Raw genomic sequence first — 15,232 nt, forward strand, 5'->3', positions numbered from 1 at the left:
ATGCTCGCGGGGTACACGGGGGTGAAGAGGGAGAGAGGTTATGTTTGTTCATATATCAGACGCAAGAAGCGTTGCAATCGCAAAATTTGCGCAAACTTATTATTTTATCGTCGCAGTCAGTTGATATATATATATACATAAATGAATCTGTATTTGTATTATGCACTCACACATAAGACAATGCACTGTAAAAAGACTTAATGGAATTTTACCACTTTGAAAGTGGGAAAGATTATTACCCACTATCAGAACGGCACTTTTACTGTCGATGGGAATAAAATTTTTAGGTTATGTAATTTTCCAGACGAGATGGGAAAATTGCCACGAACTGTACAGTTACACTTTCTGGTATTTTAAACGCAGGAGAAAGTAAATATACAGACATCAGTAATGTTACCGACTGAAATAAAATTGCTTTGAAAAAAGAGTACTTTTCCGAAATTTTATAAAATATTAAATTTTTATGTTTATAAAAATATAGGAATAATTTATACTTTTTATGCGATTACGATGAAGGTATTTACTTTTAAGTTATTAATATTCGCTAAAGAATTTTATAAAATAAAAAGAAAAAATAATTATAAACACAATTAGACTCTATATTTTATTCCTATATTTTTGCACAAGAAACATTAACATTTTTATTTTTCATATTCAAGTTTAATTTAAATTATGAACAAAAACTTTTATGAATTGTCCTATGTAAGGATAAAATAACTCGTGTCGTAAAATTTTACCATTTTTACAATCAAAAAGACAATTGTCGATGAATGCCGACTGCTGCCGGGCATTAATGATTGCACACGACGCATAAATCGTAAATGTATGCGTATATTATGAATTTCAATATTTGGGAATTTTCCAAAAATTGTTAATATTACTTTTAAAAAATGGTAATTTTACACGCTAATGTATTTTTCTAAAGAAACGGGAATATTACCAACACTTGTGATTATACTACATTAAAAACAGGAAAAATACTACAGTGTGGAATTGTCATTTTTGCTTTAGTAAGGTTACGTTCGCCAATGGTAATTTTCCCATCTAGTGCAGTTTCACAGCCTTCAGTCATTTCGTCCTTTTGAAAGTGGGTAACATTATTACCCACTTTAAAAGTAGGAATTTCGCCGAGGAATGGAAAATCCCAATATTCGAAATAGTAAAATTACCAAATATTGTATTTTCCATTTTGGACCCTGTATTATTTCTGCATTTAATATAGTATTTGTGCCATGGATTCTTAAAAGTAAAATTCCTATCTTTGGGAAAATTCTGTTTGGACTTTTTACAGTGTGTAAAATCCAAAACGAAAATATTGATGGGCATTCATAACCTCTAAATAAAATGACAGAAGCTAGTTTTTAAATTATAAATAATTATGTCAAAACGCTGGGGCAGCAACTATGTTGTCACTGAACATCGTGATTTACAGGTATAAAATTATTTATAGATTATTTACAAAAAAATTCATAATAAAAATTAATATGATAAAAAAATTATGTCATTGTTGAATTGAAAAAACAAAATAAATGTCATTGTTATGGTTTTGTTTTTTAGGCTAATACCATGGCAGTTGATGCCACTGGTAACCATGTTTTATTGGCAGGGTAAGTATTAATTTTACAAAATTATTTTATTTAACTCTTTTTTTTTTTAATTAATCTTCTTTTATCTAAAATTTAAAAAGTGAGGTTATCTTTGAAAAATTTGCAAATTTTTTCTTACTCTTAATTTTTTTTAAGTTCAAAGTTGCTATATATTTTAGAACTAAAAACCACTTGTTTATGTGATTTTAGTCGACGTTGTTTTGCGGTAAAACAGCTAGACGATGTATCGGATACATTAAAAAAATTCAATAGACAAAGCAAATATGAAGTTGGTTCTGCTGAATGGAATCCAACTGCTTCAAATTGTCATCTTTGTGCAATATCAGTAAGTAATTGTCATAAACATATCAAATTAAAAACAAAATATCAATGACTTTTTTTTAGTACAAACTGTAGTTGTTTCAAAATTTAATTGTAATTTTAAAATTTTGAATCTAAAAAGTCTTTGCGAAATTAATTATTTTCAATGATTTTTAATAAAATTCATTGAAAATTCAATTTATAACATTTTAAAGAACATTATTTAAAACATTTTTCATAGATAAAAGTTTTTTAAAATTTAATTATTTCTGAAATTCTTTAAAAAAAAAAGTCTTTAGCAATTCAAATTTACAAAATTTTCAATTCAAAATCTGAAATTTGATTAATTATAAAAATCTGGATTTTAGCTCTTCTGAAATTCAATTTTTTTAAATTTCTATTTAAACTTCCTTTCGGCAAGTTAAGTATTTTGAATAATTTTAAACAAGTTCTAAAATTAAATTATTTTACATATTTTTTAATTATTTAATGAAAATTTTTTTAACATTCAATTATTATTGCCTACACTTTGTAAAAATTCTTTTGCAATTTAATTTTTTTCAAAAATTCTAATTTAAAATCTCTTGAAATTGAATTATTTCTAAAATTCTTAAATATGTCACTCTTACAAAACTCAAATATTTTTAAAATTTTCATTTGTTTCAATTCATATATAATTTTTATCAAATTTTTCTAAAATTCAAAATTATTTAAAACACTTTCACGTACAAAATTCTCTAATTTTTCAAAAAAATATTTAATTTTTAAAAAGTGACTGAAAAGTTTAATTATTTCAACTTCAAACTATAACAAAATTCTGAATTTATTAATAATTTGTCTAAATCATACTTGAAATTTTTTTTGAGAAACTAACTTTCATATTTTTTAATAAATCTAAAATTTTTTAAATTGTTAAACAGTTTTCTCAATTTAATTTTAAAATATTATATCTAAATAAAATTTCTAGATGTAAAGAAATTGTTTTATTTTGTAAAAGGTTTAGTAAAATTAAGAGCTTTCTGTTTAAGTGAATAGATACATAATTACAGCCTCATGTAAAAAGATAATATATATATATCTATGTTACATTATTATAATAAATAAATAAATAATAAAATTTCTTGAAAGATTCCTATGTTATTAATTTTATTGAGGAATTATTAAAATTTATTTTTAATATCGAATATCAATTGTTAATATTGAAATAAAATATTTATTAAATTTAATTTAATAATATTTAAAAAATCGACTTTTTCAATTTTTCTTCTAATTTCAATTGACTAAATTTGCCTTTTATGCGTCTTAAAGTCGATTCGAGGACTGTATTAACATTTTTAAAGAATAATCTAAAATTATCAGGGCTGCAATGATTTAAATCAATTTGATTTAAATCATGATTTAAATCAAAATATAAATTGAAAGATTGTTTACGTTTAAATCATGATTTAAATCAATGAATTAATATTTTTTAAACATTTTTTTTCAAATTATTTTTAATATTCTACTGATATTTTATCAAAAATTATTTATCTTTTGAAAATAAAAAATTTTGAAAACACTACATTTTAATAAAGTATTTATTTATATTTTTATTTATCAAAACAAATTTTAATTAAATGCAAATTCAATCTTTTGAAACTTAAAATTAATGAAATTTTGAATCTACTTGGAGATTAAACTATTTAAGTTTCCAAATTATCCGTATTTTAATGTTTCTAAATTTTAATTGATGTTTTAAATTTTTCGAATTTCAATTTATCCTAATATAAGTAATATTAATATTTATCAATTTAATTTTGTATTTTGAAATTTAATTTTCAATTTATCCAAAAATCTAATTTTTTGCACTACCTTAATTGGTTTTAATTATCATTTTTTTTTGTCACCTACTTTTGGAAAATAATTTACTTTTTCACCAATTTTAAAGAAAAAATGTATCCCTGTAATTTTCAATTTATTAAAAAAATATAATATATATATGTTTAGAGTAATACACGAGTGGAAATACTGTCGTTTACGGGAGGAGCAGGATATGATTTACAAACGGTTCACAGTTTACGAGCACATACACGGGTAGTTAGTGATTTAAATTGGCATCCTTCAGAACCAGAACTTTTAGCTTCATGCAGTATTGACACATTTATACACATTTGGGACATACGTGATCAGAGAAAACCGAGTCAATCTCTTTCAGCAGTTGGTAAGTTTTTTTTTTCTCAACACGGAGAAAAATGAAATAATTTTTACTATACATACTTTCAAAATAAATCCTAATTTCTGTGCATTTTTGCTTTGGAAATAGTAAAAAATATTATTTCTTGAATAAATTTTACTATTTCAGAAGTAAATTTTAATTTTCGGAGCAAAAATTGACAGAGATGCGCAGAAATTTTAAACAGTTTAAATTTTACTTTTGTTAGCAAATAGTAGAAGTTACTTTATATTTTTTTTCCGTGGAAAAATATTTCTAGGATTTTTTTTTAAATTAAAATAATTTTTAGCCGGAGCTTCTCAAGTGCAATGGAATATATTGTCTCCTCATATGTTGGCAACTGCACACGATGGAGATGTTAAAATATGGGATCAAAGAAAAGGAAATAGTCCAGTACAATATATAGCAGCTCACTTGACAAAAGTGAGTACCTACTCTTTTTTTGAGTATCTCATTTTTGTTTATTTCCTTTATTTATTGTACATTGATTTTTATTTATTTTCTTTATCAATTTTTAGTAGTAATATAATTTATTTAAATAATAATAATAGTTTATTTAACTGTTTTTTTTAGATTCACGGCTTAGATTGGTGTCCTTTTCAACAAAATCAATTGGCAACATCGAGTCAGGATTGTACAGTAAAAATATTCGATATAGGAAATCCACGAAGAGCCGAAAGTGTTCTTACAACTAATTCTCCAGTATGGAGAGCGAGATACACGGTATTTGGATACTTTCTTTTTTTTAAAGTTTTTATAAATTATATCATGATTTTTCATTTTTTGTATTTTTGTAATATAATTATTTTTGTTTTTAGCCCTTTGGAGAAGGTCTTGTCACAATTGTCGTGCCGCAATTGCGACGAGGAGAAAATAGTCTTCTATTGTGGAATACAGCGAATCTCAGTTCTCCAATTTATACATTCGTTGGACATACGGATGTTGTTTTAGAATTTCAATGGAGGCAACAAAAGTCTGGTATTTATTAATTCTCTTCTAATGCAAATGGCAAAGATTTTCTACAGGAAAATTTTTGAGATTATTTATCAAATAATAATTATTTTTATTATTATTATCTTATTCAAAATTTTCTAAAATTAAATATGTATAGTTTATTTAAATTGTCCTAGTAAATAACAAGAAAATTTTACAGAAAATAGTGATTATGAATTGATTACGTGGTCGAAGGATCAGTGCTTGAGGATATTTAAAATTGATCCACTATTGAAAAAGGTATTTAAAAAGTTTTTTTAAATTATTTTTTATAAAACCAAAAATTAATAATTTTTTTTTCAGTTATGCGGGCATGACATAGAAGATGGAACTTCAGTTTTTACTCAGTATTCAGAAGACAGTAATTTAAGTAAGTATTTTATTTAAGTAATTTAAGAATTTTTATTTTCAATTTCAAATAGAGCAAATAAAAAAAGGGAATTATTAAAATTAAATACGAATTTTTTTTTCTCTTTCAGGATCACTACAAACAGTTCAACAACTTCAGCTTCATGAATCTCAAAATGAATCAGATTTAAATTATGTGACAAAAATTGATGGTTCAACGGTAAATCATGATTTAAATGTATCCGAGCAGGATAAAGAAGTGCCTTCTCCAACGCAACCAAAAACATTACAGCAAGAATTTTCTCTTATAAATATAAATATACCAAATATAGAGGTAAGTAATGTAAAAGCATTATCAAAATAACAGAGCTGCGCAATGATTTAAATCAATTTCATTTAAAAAAATAATTTTTATAACATTTGTCAATCAAAAATTTTTAAAAGAAAATAATTTGTAGGAAAAAAAATTCTATTATCATCCAGATGAAAAAAAAATATATATATTTTTTCAATCATTGATCATAAACGCAGTAAATATCACCAACATAAAAAAAAACTATTTAGAAATTAACTTTTTTAAAATGTTATTTAAATAAAGAAATCTTATTTAAATAAAAAAAATTAGATTTAAAAAAATCATTTTTATCAGCTAAATAAAAATAAAAATTTACAACTTAAATGTTTATTTAAAATCTCATTTCGATTATTTTACTCTTAGTCTCTTAATGATTATATTTTGCATCATGTAACAAAATTTGATAAAATAACATTATCAGGTAAATGAAATGGATGCTGTGGAAAGAAGCTGTACAGTTACTGCGTGTAACAAAAATTATAATGTGATATTAAAAGTAAATTTTCCGGGTAATTATCCATACAGTGCGCAGCCAACTTTTCAATTTTGTTCTGGAACGACAGTTGATAATACGATAAAAGTGAAATTATTAAAAGTATTGAAACAAACTGCTCAGCAGCGTGTTAGAAAAAATCGTTCTTGTCTAGAGCCATGTTTGCGACAACTTATTGCTACTTTAGATCAGGTAATAAATTATAATTTAGTATGTATAACATTTTTAACGTAGAAAATAATTTTTATAGATTAGATGGTTTTTTTTTAGATTGAAAATCATTTTTATGTTTGAAAATAATTTTTATTTTTCCTTATTAGATGTGTATTAAAGATGAACCAGAAAATAATCATTTAAAATATCATATGCAACATAATGCAAATTTTTTGAACTCGAGCAATATTTGCGCTAATTATCAGGATGCATACATTCCATTTCCAAGAACATCGGGTGCAAAATTTTCCTGCGTTGGTGAGGCAAATTTTCACTATGATAAATTACATTTTAATAAAATTAAGTAAAATTATATTAGTAAATGTTTTTTCTAATTTTAGAATTTCCTAAATAAATTTTTCCAAAATTATACATTCCTAATAGAATTTTCGTAAAAATAAATTTCTAAGTCTTAATTTTTCCTAAATTTCAAATGATTTTTTATATTTTATATAATAATAATAATAAACAAACAATTGGGAAAACTGAATTTTAATATTTAATTTTCATGTAAATATAAATTATTATATTTAGTTATTCTTTCAGGGATTCTTGTTTGTTTTGGAAGATCCCATTATGCAAGAAGAAGTTCCATGAAACCAGAAGGTGCAACGCCTAGAGCATTAGCTGCTTTAGGTTCGAGTGTTCATAATAATGGAAATTTCATGCAAATTTATCCAACTTCCTATGGCCAGTCTAATGATAATATTTCAATTAGTTCCTATTATTTTCATGATCGTGTAAGAAATTTTTTTCTCCATATTCAAAAAACTAAAAAAATTTTATTACGAAAATAATTTTCAAACCTTTCTTTTTTTTTTTTTTTTGCTTTAATTTTAAATAGAATATTTCAAGACGAGGCTTGCAAAATTCCAGTAAATTTCAAAGTAAACTTTGTCACAAAAATTATCATTCAATGGTGACAATTTATGATGCTTCTTCATTGTTCTTTGTCAATAAAGAACTTGCCGAGAAATATATGTATGTCCATTTTTTAAATATACAATTATAATATTTTTTTTTTTCTTGCTACCGTATAAATTGGTGCGTTTTTTTAACAATATTATTAATTTTCAATTTTATTAATTCTCTTTTTCTTTTTTTCATAGAATAAATACCACAGATATATCTGCAATGTGTCATTATAATGCAAATGTAGCTGCGTCTTTGGAAAGGCCGGATTTGGTGCAAGCTTGGTATTTAGCGGCTTTGGTTATATCTCAACCTACGACACATTCTACTCCAAGTACATCTCAACCTTCGGATATAGAAGTAACGTGGCCTTTACATCCATTTGGTCAAAATTTAATTCACTCCCTGTGAGTAATTATATTTTTAAATATTCAATAATTATGCGTTTTATAATATTATATGAAAGTCGATAATTTATTTATTTACTATTTTTTTTACAAAATTAAAAAAAAATCAATCATTTGAAAAACGACACTTTTGGACAAGCAAGTCAGATTTATTAAAAATCCGACGTTTCAAAAATCTAAACTATTTTCATCATTAGGGACCTGGGAATATAAACAAATATAAATATATAGTGAAAAAATTTTTTCTTTGGCCTTTTGACCGTCAAAAAGATCTTAAAAAAAATTTTTTCATCAATATTAAACACGGTTCTAAACATTCCATAAATATATAATGTTATTGTTCCGGTTTTAAAAACAAATTACAATTAAAATTAATTCAGAATGCAGGCCTCCGATTATATAACTTTTTCAACTTTTTTTTTACATTTTTTACAAATTTTTTAAACAAAATACGTCTTTTTAAGTATACAATTCAGATCTTTTTTATTTCAATTATTTATCAAATTTTTAACAAACATTTTCCTCTAAATTAATTATTTTTAATAATTTTATTGAAATTCTTCACAAATTCAATATTTTTAAATTATTTTTCAATGAAAAATTTTAGGAAATTCAACAATTATTTACAATTAATTAAAATAAAATAAAATTATTAAAAATTTCAATTTAAAACCTATTAAAATTTATTATTTTTAAATTTTTCCATCTAAAACTATTTGAAATTTAATAAATTTAATTATAACTCTTCTGAAATTCAATTATTTCTAATGATTTTTATAATATTCAAATTCTTCAAAAATTTAATTATCTGAAAACATTCTTCAGCAAGAGAAATCACCAAAAAATTTCAATTCAAAATCACTTGAATTCAATTATTTTCAAAAATTTCAATTTAAAACCTTCTAAAATTTAATTATTTATTATTTCTAAAAATATCAACTGTAACTCGTTCAAAATTTAATGATTTTAAATGATTTTTATAATATTTTTTAAAAAATTAATTATTTGAAAGCATTAATTTAATTAAAAACGTTTGAAATTCAATTTTTGTCTATAATTTCTATAAATTCTTCATCAACAGAAATCACTAAAAATTTCAATTAAAAATCACTTGAAGTTTAATTAATTTCAAACATCTGAATTGTAAATCTTTGAAAATTCAATTACTATTAAAAAATGTTATCTACAATTATTTGATAAATTATTTAGAATTCTGTAAAATTTAATTATTTTCTGAAATTTAACAAAATCTTTTGAAATTTAATTATTTCTTAGAATTTCAACTATAACTTTTCCAAAGTTTAATTATTTTTAATAATTTTGATATTTCTTTAAAATTTCAATTATTTATTAAAGTTCCAAATAAAAACTCTAAAATTGAATTATTGTCAGAAATTTTTTTTTGGAAATTTCTTCTATTTAATTAAAATTTAAAAAATTTACTAATATTAATATTTACGTACGTTACCTATTGAATAATATTTAATAAGGACATAATAAATTTTTTCAAATTTTTTTTTATTTTTGTAATTTCATTTGATGACATTTATTTATTATTAATTTTATTATTATTAGTGAAATATACCAATAAGTTTCTAAAATATCTGTACTAAATATATTTTTAAAAAAATTTAAATATAAAAGTTTGAAAAATTAAAAAAAATTTTTGATTATCCTCAGAATTCAACATTATGCTCGACAATCTGATATTCAGATGGCCGGTATGTTGAGTTGTGCATTTAGTTATCGATCTGAAAATGCAGATTTAAATCAGGGACGAATGATAAGCAAATCTGTAAACGTCAGTGTAAGTATCATGAAAAATTGAATTTAAAATTATATATGCAATTCTTCAAGATTTTCGCAATTTTGCCGCATGCACTTTCTTTTATTTTTAACACTAAATTTTCCTTTTACCCTTAATTTTGATTTTTAAAAAAATATACATATGCCGGTATAGTATACCATTCAAAACGCTTTTTCTCGCTAATAAAGTGATCTAAAAATCATGACTGATTTTTTTTTCTAAATAAAAACATAACATACTCATAAAACTCATTCAAGGTAGCCACAAGTTAGTGAAAAAACAATTTTTTTCATGATTAGATTAATTTGCGAATGTATTATTTAAAAGAAATAATTTGAATGCAAATTCAATCGTTTGAAACTTAAAATTAACGAATTTTAATTTGTCCAAATTTTAATTGGTTTATGTTTCAAATTTTCGGAATTTTAATTTAACAAAATTCAATTTACACAAATTTTAAACTGTTAATGCTTCAATCATTCATGGAATATAGTAATAAAAATTTAAAAATTTATAATAACAAATTTTTATCAGGGAAATGTGAGGAAATTTAATAATATTTATTCTTGTGGCAACCCTGTCATTCATCTATGGCTCGTTTTTTTATTTATTATTCTCATATTTGTTTTACTTTTACTATTAATTTACTCCATTGAACTGCATTTTGTATTTAAAATTTATTTATACTGAACATTAGAATATTGATTTTGGTTTTATTTTATCGTTTTGAAAGTATTTTTAGAAGTGCAGAAGTAGGAAGTTAGGACGTAAGTGTGGTTTTCAAGAATATTTTTAACATAGAATTTCATTTTTTTTTCTTTTTTCTTTTATATAAAACTGTACCCAAAAGAAAAACACAAACTCAGATTATTTTACGAATCGTGAGAAAAGACACATTACATGTACACTGACAAAAAATTTATTATCTTTGTTATAGAAGTTTTTCACGGGAAAGCGGTGGTCGAAGGTAAGAAATGGTTCACTTTTCAATATCGTATTAGAAAAAAAAATAGGTACTCTCCAATTGTAAAATTTTCTAGAAAAATAAATCCATTTTCTTTCCGTTAATTTGAATCGAATTTTAAAAAAGTACCTGAAATTTTAATAAATTAAATCAAATCATCTTCAAACTTTTAAAAAATTTAAACTGTAATTATTAAATACATTAAATTTCATTACGTATTTTATAAATTAAAAAAACTACAATTAAATTTTATTTCAATTATTGAAAAATTCAAAAACATTTTAAAAAAAAATCTTAATTGTTAAAATATATATTGAGATGTGAACCTTCAAGTGAGAAAACTTTTGTGTTCAATGCGGCATACAAAACACTATGCTTAATTTATTTTTCTTTTGATAATTTGCATTATTTCTTTCACCAATCAAATCTTTCTTTCTTTTTTTTTTTTACTTTATTCTGATTGCAAGGTGTTTATGATGATGATAATGATAAAAAGCTTTGCTTTTCTCTAAATAAGCTTTAGTGAAAAATTGTGTAAATGTTGTAAAAAAAAAATTATTTTGCAGCAATATATGTAATATTTTTAATAGGACGCTGATTTTCGATTTTTCAATAAATTATTATCAACGATAATCTCCTTTTAAAATGAAGATTTGTTTCAGCCTGGTGGATCTCCATATCACACTATACATCCTGCAGATACAAGTCTGGAAGGATGGAATTTTCAAAATCTTAAACAAAACAGATCGAACTCCTGGTCAGAGACTTTAGATGATCTCAAAGTTATTCAAGATGCATTTGGGGAATGCGGTCGTAATGTTAGGTAATAATTTTCATTTTTTTTTTTTAACAATTAAATTATTAGGGATGTTAAAATTAAAAATGTTTTTTGTTAATATTAATCCACATTTATTTCATCTAAATTACAGAAAAAAATCGGAAAATTATTTAATTATTTAATTTTAAATAATTTATTATAGATGAAAATTTTGTTTGGCAAAGTTTTTAATGAATTTTTTGATTTTATTTTTTTTTTCTAAGTGTTTTATACTTTTTTCTGAATTTTCAATAGCGAATAAAATTCCGTGACTTTTCCAAATTTCTAGAAAATGTAATAACCCTGAAATTTCAATTTAAAAATATTTGGACCTAACCAAGATGATTTATAATTTTAATTCTTTTTACAAGAAAATATTACCAAAACCTTAAAATTCTCTAATTATGATGGACTTTAATTAAAAACAAAACGTCTTAAATCGAAAAAAACCTTTTTTATATAAATAATTTATTACAATTTTTCCTTCATTAAAATTAACTTTAATGGCTGTGAGAAATGTAATTTGTTTAAATCTCTCCAAGTAACAAAAATATATATGTATTTTTTTTATTTTTGCTATCTTACTACTAATTTCATTTCTTTAGACTGATTGATGAAAAAAATATGGCTCTCTATGATGGATATAAAAAAGCTTACGCAGAAGTGTTGCACAGATGGAAACTTTTGGATGCACGAGCTCAAGTATTGAAGCACGTTAGCACATCTCAAACGGATATAAACAAAAGTATTGAATATCAAAGTGAATGCTCGTCCTGTGGAAAGACAGGTAAAGGTCCGCAATGCAGTAATTGCAAACGTTTGACTTTCCAATGTGCCATTTGTCACATTTCTGTCAGAGGTAAGCAAAACATTTTAATTTTATGATAAAAGTAGAGGTATTTTTGAAATTAGCCAGATTACTATATTAAGAACAAAGTTATTGCGGCTTAATTTAAAAAAAAATTGATACTTACAGAAATAATTCTTTCTAATATTTAGGGAACAAAATAAATGACGCATGAATTAATTTCTAAATTATTAATTAATTTAACATTACAAATTTGTTAGAATTTTATTTTATTTGACTATTTTATAGAATTTTTACTTAAGCGAATTTTCATTTTCCATACTTTTTATTTCATCGAATTCAAATTTGACAGAATCATTTTTTCGCTCGAATTTTCATTAGACAGAATAGATATTTAAAAGAATTTTTAGTTTTACAGAATTCTTAAAACGCCATATTTTCATTTTACAGAATTTTTATTTCATTTGTTCGAATAAATATCTGCCAGAAAAATTTGGGAGCTAATTTTAAAATTAATCAATCAGAATTTCGTTTATGATTTTCTAATAATTAATTTAAAAATTAGAGTTCAAATTTTTTTTTCCTGTCAGATATTTATTCTGTCAAATGAAAGTTTTGTAATAATAAAAATGCGACGTTTTTTAGAATTCTGTAAAATTTAAATTCAAACAAATAAAAATTCGTCTGGAAATAAATTCTTTTTATTATTCTTTTATTGTAAAATAAAAATTTGTTTCATTGTTTTTGCAAATAATTGAAAAACGCAAAATTAATTTACTTTAATGATGAACTTTGAAAACACATTTTATTCATTATTCTAATCTTTTCACTAGATACTTTATTCTTTAAACAATAATAAATGTTAATTAATTCTAAGCAAGAGCTAATAATTCTTTTTTCACTTTTAAGAATTATTCTGTGCTTTTTATATTTTTTCTAATGGCTGAAAAGTGACAAAAAAAAATAAAAATTAATACAAAAATAAATAAAATAATAAAAATTTTAACATAATATTTTTTAGTTTTTTTGTTTATTTTAATAATTTTTATTTATTTACTTTTTTTAATTTATCTTATTTCCTTTTCTATAAATTATACAGAATCATTTTTGAAAGTATGAATTTTTATAAAATTAATCCGTAACGACTTTGTTAATCTTTTTTTTTACTATTAAATAATATAATAATAAAATAAAGTAAACAGTAAATAATTATTAAATTTCACTGAATTTTCCAATATTTCAAAATCAAGCACAAAAAGAAAATAATTTTTTTTTCGATCTTATTTGTTAATAATTTTTTCTTTATTAAAAAAAATTTTATAAATTATTTTTAGGACCTAGCAATTTTTGTATAGTTTGTGGCCACGGTGGTCACACACAACATTTGGCTGCTTGGTTTACAAACGAGACATTATGTCCAACTGGATGTGGCTGTTGTTGTTTACAGGAAAGTATTATTCTCCTAAAAATGTAAATACATGTTGGGGGAAATTAATTAAGTTTCTTTTTTTTACTGTAAATATATTACAGCTTTGTTGAAAATCAAATATAAAAATTTGTTTATTTTTAACAAAGTATAAGTGATATTTTTATTTAAATACTATTAGAAAAACTATTATTGAATATAACATCGAATTCGAATAATTTTTTTCGTTGATATATTTAAAATGCTTTTCTTTTTCGAGACTGTATATATATATAGATAACTTTTCAAATATACAAAAATAGTATTTTTCAATCTTCTTTTTTTATTATTTTTGATCATCGTTTATTGAATTGGAATCATCTTTAAAAATAAATTCATTAGTTGATGTGGATTTATCATGTGAAGAAGATTCAGTAGCAATGGTATTAATTTTTATTTGAGATTTGTCAATTGATGTTAATTCATTTTCTGATGACGAATTGTCATTATTTTCTGAAGAAAATACTTTTTTGAATTCAACACGTAAACCAGTTAAAGCTTCGGCGAGTTCTCGTGCAGTCTCTGAATAAAAAATTTTTCTTTAAGGTATTTTTTTTAGGATTACTCCAGCGAAAATTAATTAGAATGGGTTGAGTCATTATTTAAAAAAAAAAAATCTGTAAATACATAACATTCCTTTATGCATTTTGATTATTATTCAAGAGTTTATTTAGTAAAATATCTTTTATTTTTTCAAAAAATTATTTTTACTTAATGAATGAATAATAATCAAGGCATATAAAGGAATATAATTATAGTTTTTTTTTTTTAATAATTAAAATTACTCGGTTTTGATGATTTTTGCTGGAGCGATCTTTTCATTTTATTAAGAATTTAATTAACTAACAATTAAATTTATAATTTTTTACCCTGATTTCTTAAATTTTGCTCGCGAGCAAATTGTTCTTTTCTTATTAGTTTCATTTCTTCTTCCTCTTTACGAAATTTGTCCGCTTCAATTTTGTATTCTCTGTGCTTCACTATTCCGTGATATATTCCAGCAATTAAAAACATCCATCGCGATAACTAGTAAATTTAAAAAGAAGAAAAAAAATTTGTAGAAACTAAATAAAGTAATATTTTTCATATTTTATACCTTTATCAAAGGGCTGACATTTAATGGCAACACATCTAGTGGTTTCATTTTTATCTCGATTATGTAAATTGGAAAATTAGAGGTCAAATTAGAAAATATTTCCAAGTTTCTAACAAATTTAGGTTATATTGATATTCATATGTTTTTTAATTAAACAAAGTTTTCGAGGTTTGATCTAATTTATTCAAATGTCAAAAAACATGAAAATTGGTTTATTAGAATGTGAATTTACTATAATTCTTATTACTTATGATTAATTAATTAAAAATATTTCTTTCATCTATTTTCTATTAATTAGAATTTTTGGTAATTTTACTTGCTAAAATTGTTTTTTTTTTTGTTGAAGTTTCAATTATTGTATTTTTAAAAATATTTAACTGAAAAATAATTTCAGATAATTTAATTTTTAAAGAATTTTATTAAAATTATTAACAA

The 15,232-nt window shown here is 22.9% G+C and overlaps 3 protein-coding genes across 5 annotated transcripts in view; 1 reads left to right on the top strand and 2 right to left on the bottom strand.

Annotated features, from left to right (window-relative positions):
• LOC127283674 (uncharacterized) overlaps positions 1 to 15,232 on the bottom strand; it is a 339,220-nt gene that overhangs the window by 55,873 nt on the left and 268,115 nt on the right. The window lies entirely within an intron of this gene.
• On the top strand, positions 92 to 13,804 carry LOC127283645 (GATOR complex protein WDR59). 3 transcript variants are annotated; one of them, XM_051308649.1, is made up of 21 exons: positions 92 to 181; positions 1,294 to 1,432; positions 1,558 to 1,607; positions 1,797 to 1,932; positions 3,894 to 4,107; positions 4,409 to 4,542; positions 4,693 to 4,842; positions 4,938 to 5,097; positions 5,273 to 5,352; positions 5,416 to 5,482; positions 5,592 to 5,794; positions 6,237 to 6,500; positions 6,629 to 6,779; positions 7,068 to 7,261; positions 7,366 to 7,502; positions 7,631 to 7,840; positions 9,521 to 9,647; positions 10,585 to 10,614; positions 11,274 to 11,434; positions 12,034 to 12,287; positions 13,571 to 13,804. In XM_051308649.1, exons 2-21 carry the CDS (start codon positions 1,379 to 1,381, stop codon positions 13,708 to 13,710), a joined length of 2,916 nt encoding a protein of 971 aa, XP_051164606.1. In that variant the 5' UTR covers positions 92 to 181; positions 1,294 to 1,378; the 3' UTR covers positions 13,711 to 13,804. The 3 variants fall into 3 exon arrangements, with proteins under 3 accessions (XP_051164606.1, XP_051164607.1, XP_051164608.1); XM_051308650.1 differs by lacking the exon at positions 92 to 181 and having other exon boundaries at positions 989 to 1,432; positions 10,588 to 10,614; XM_051308651.1 differs by lacking the exons at positions 92 to 181; positions 10,585 to 10,614 and having other exon boundaries at positions 991 to 1,432.
• Positions 13,957 to 14,971, bottom strand: LOC127283684 (uncharacterized). Its single transcript, XM_051308703.1, has 3 exons — positions 14,798 to 14,971; positions 14,571 to 14,727; positions 13,957 to 14,223 (listed from the first exon to the last, which is right to left on the bottom strand). The coding sequence occupies exons 1-3, from the start codon at positions 14,843 to 14,845 to the stop codon at positions 13,988 to 13,990; spliced, it is 441 nt and encodes a 146-aa protein (XP_051164660.1). The 5' UTR covers positions 14,846 to 14,971; the 3' UTR covers positions 13,957 to 13,987.

Source organism: Leptopilina boulardi, unplaced genomic scaffold (genome assembly GCF_019393585.1).
Source record: "Leptopilina boulardi isolate dan_hultmark-lab unplaced genomic scaffold, ZJU_Lbou_2.1 LbouV2_310, whole genome shotgun sequence".
Lineage (NCBI taxonomy): Eukaryota > Metazoa > Arthropoda > Insecta > Hymenoptera > Figitidae > Leptopilina > Leptopilina boulardi.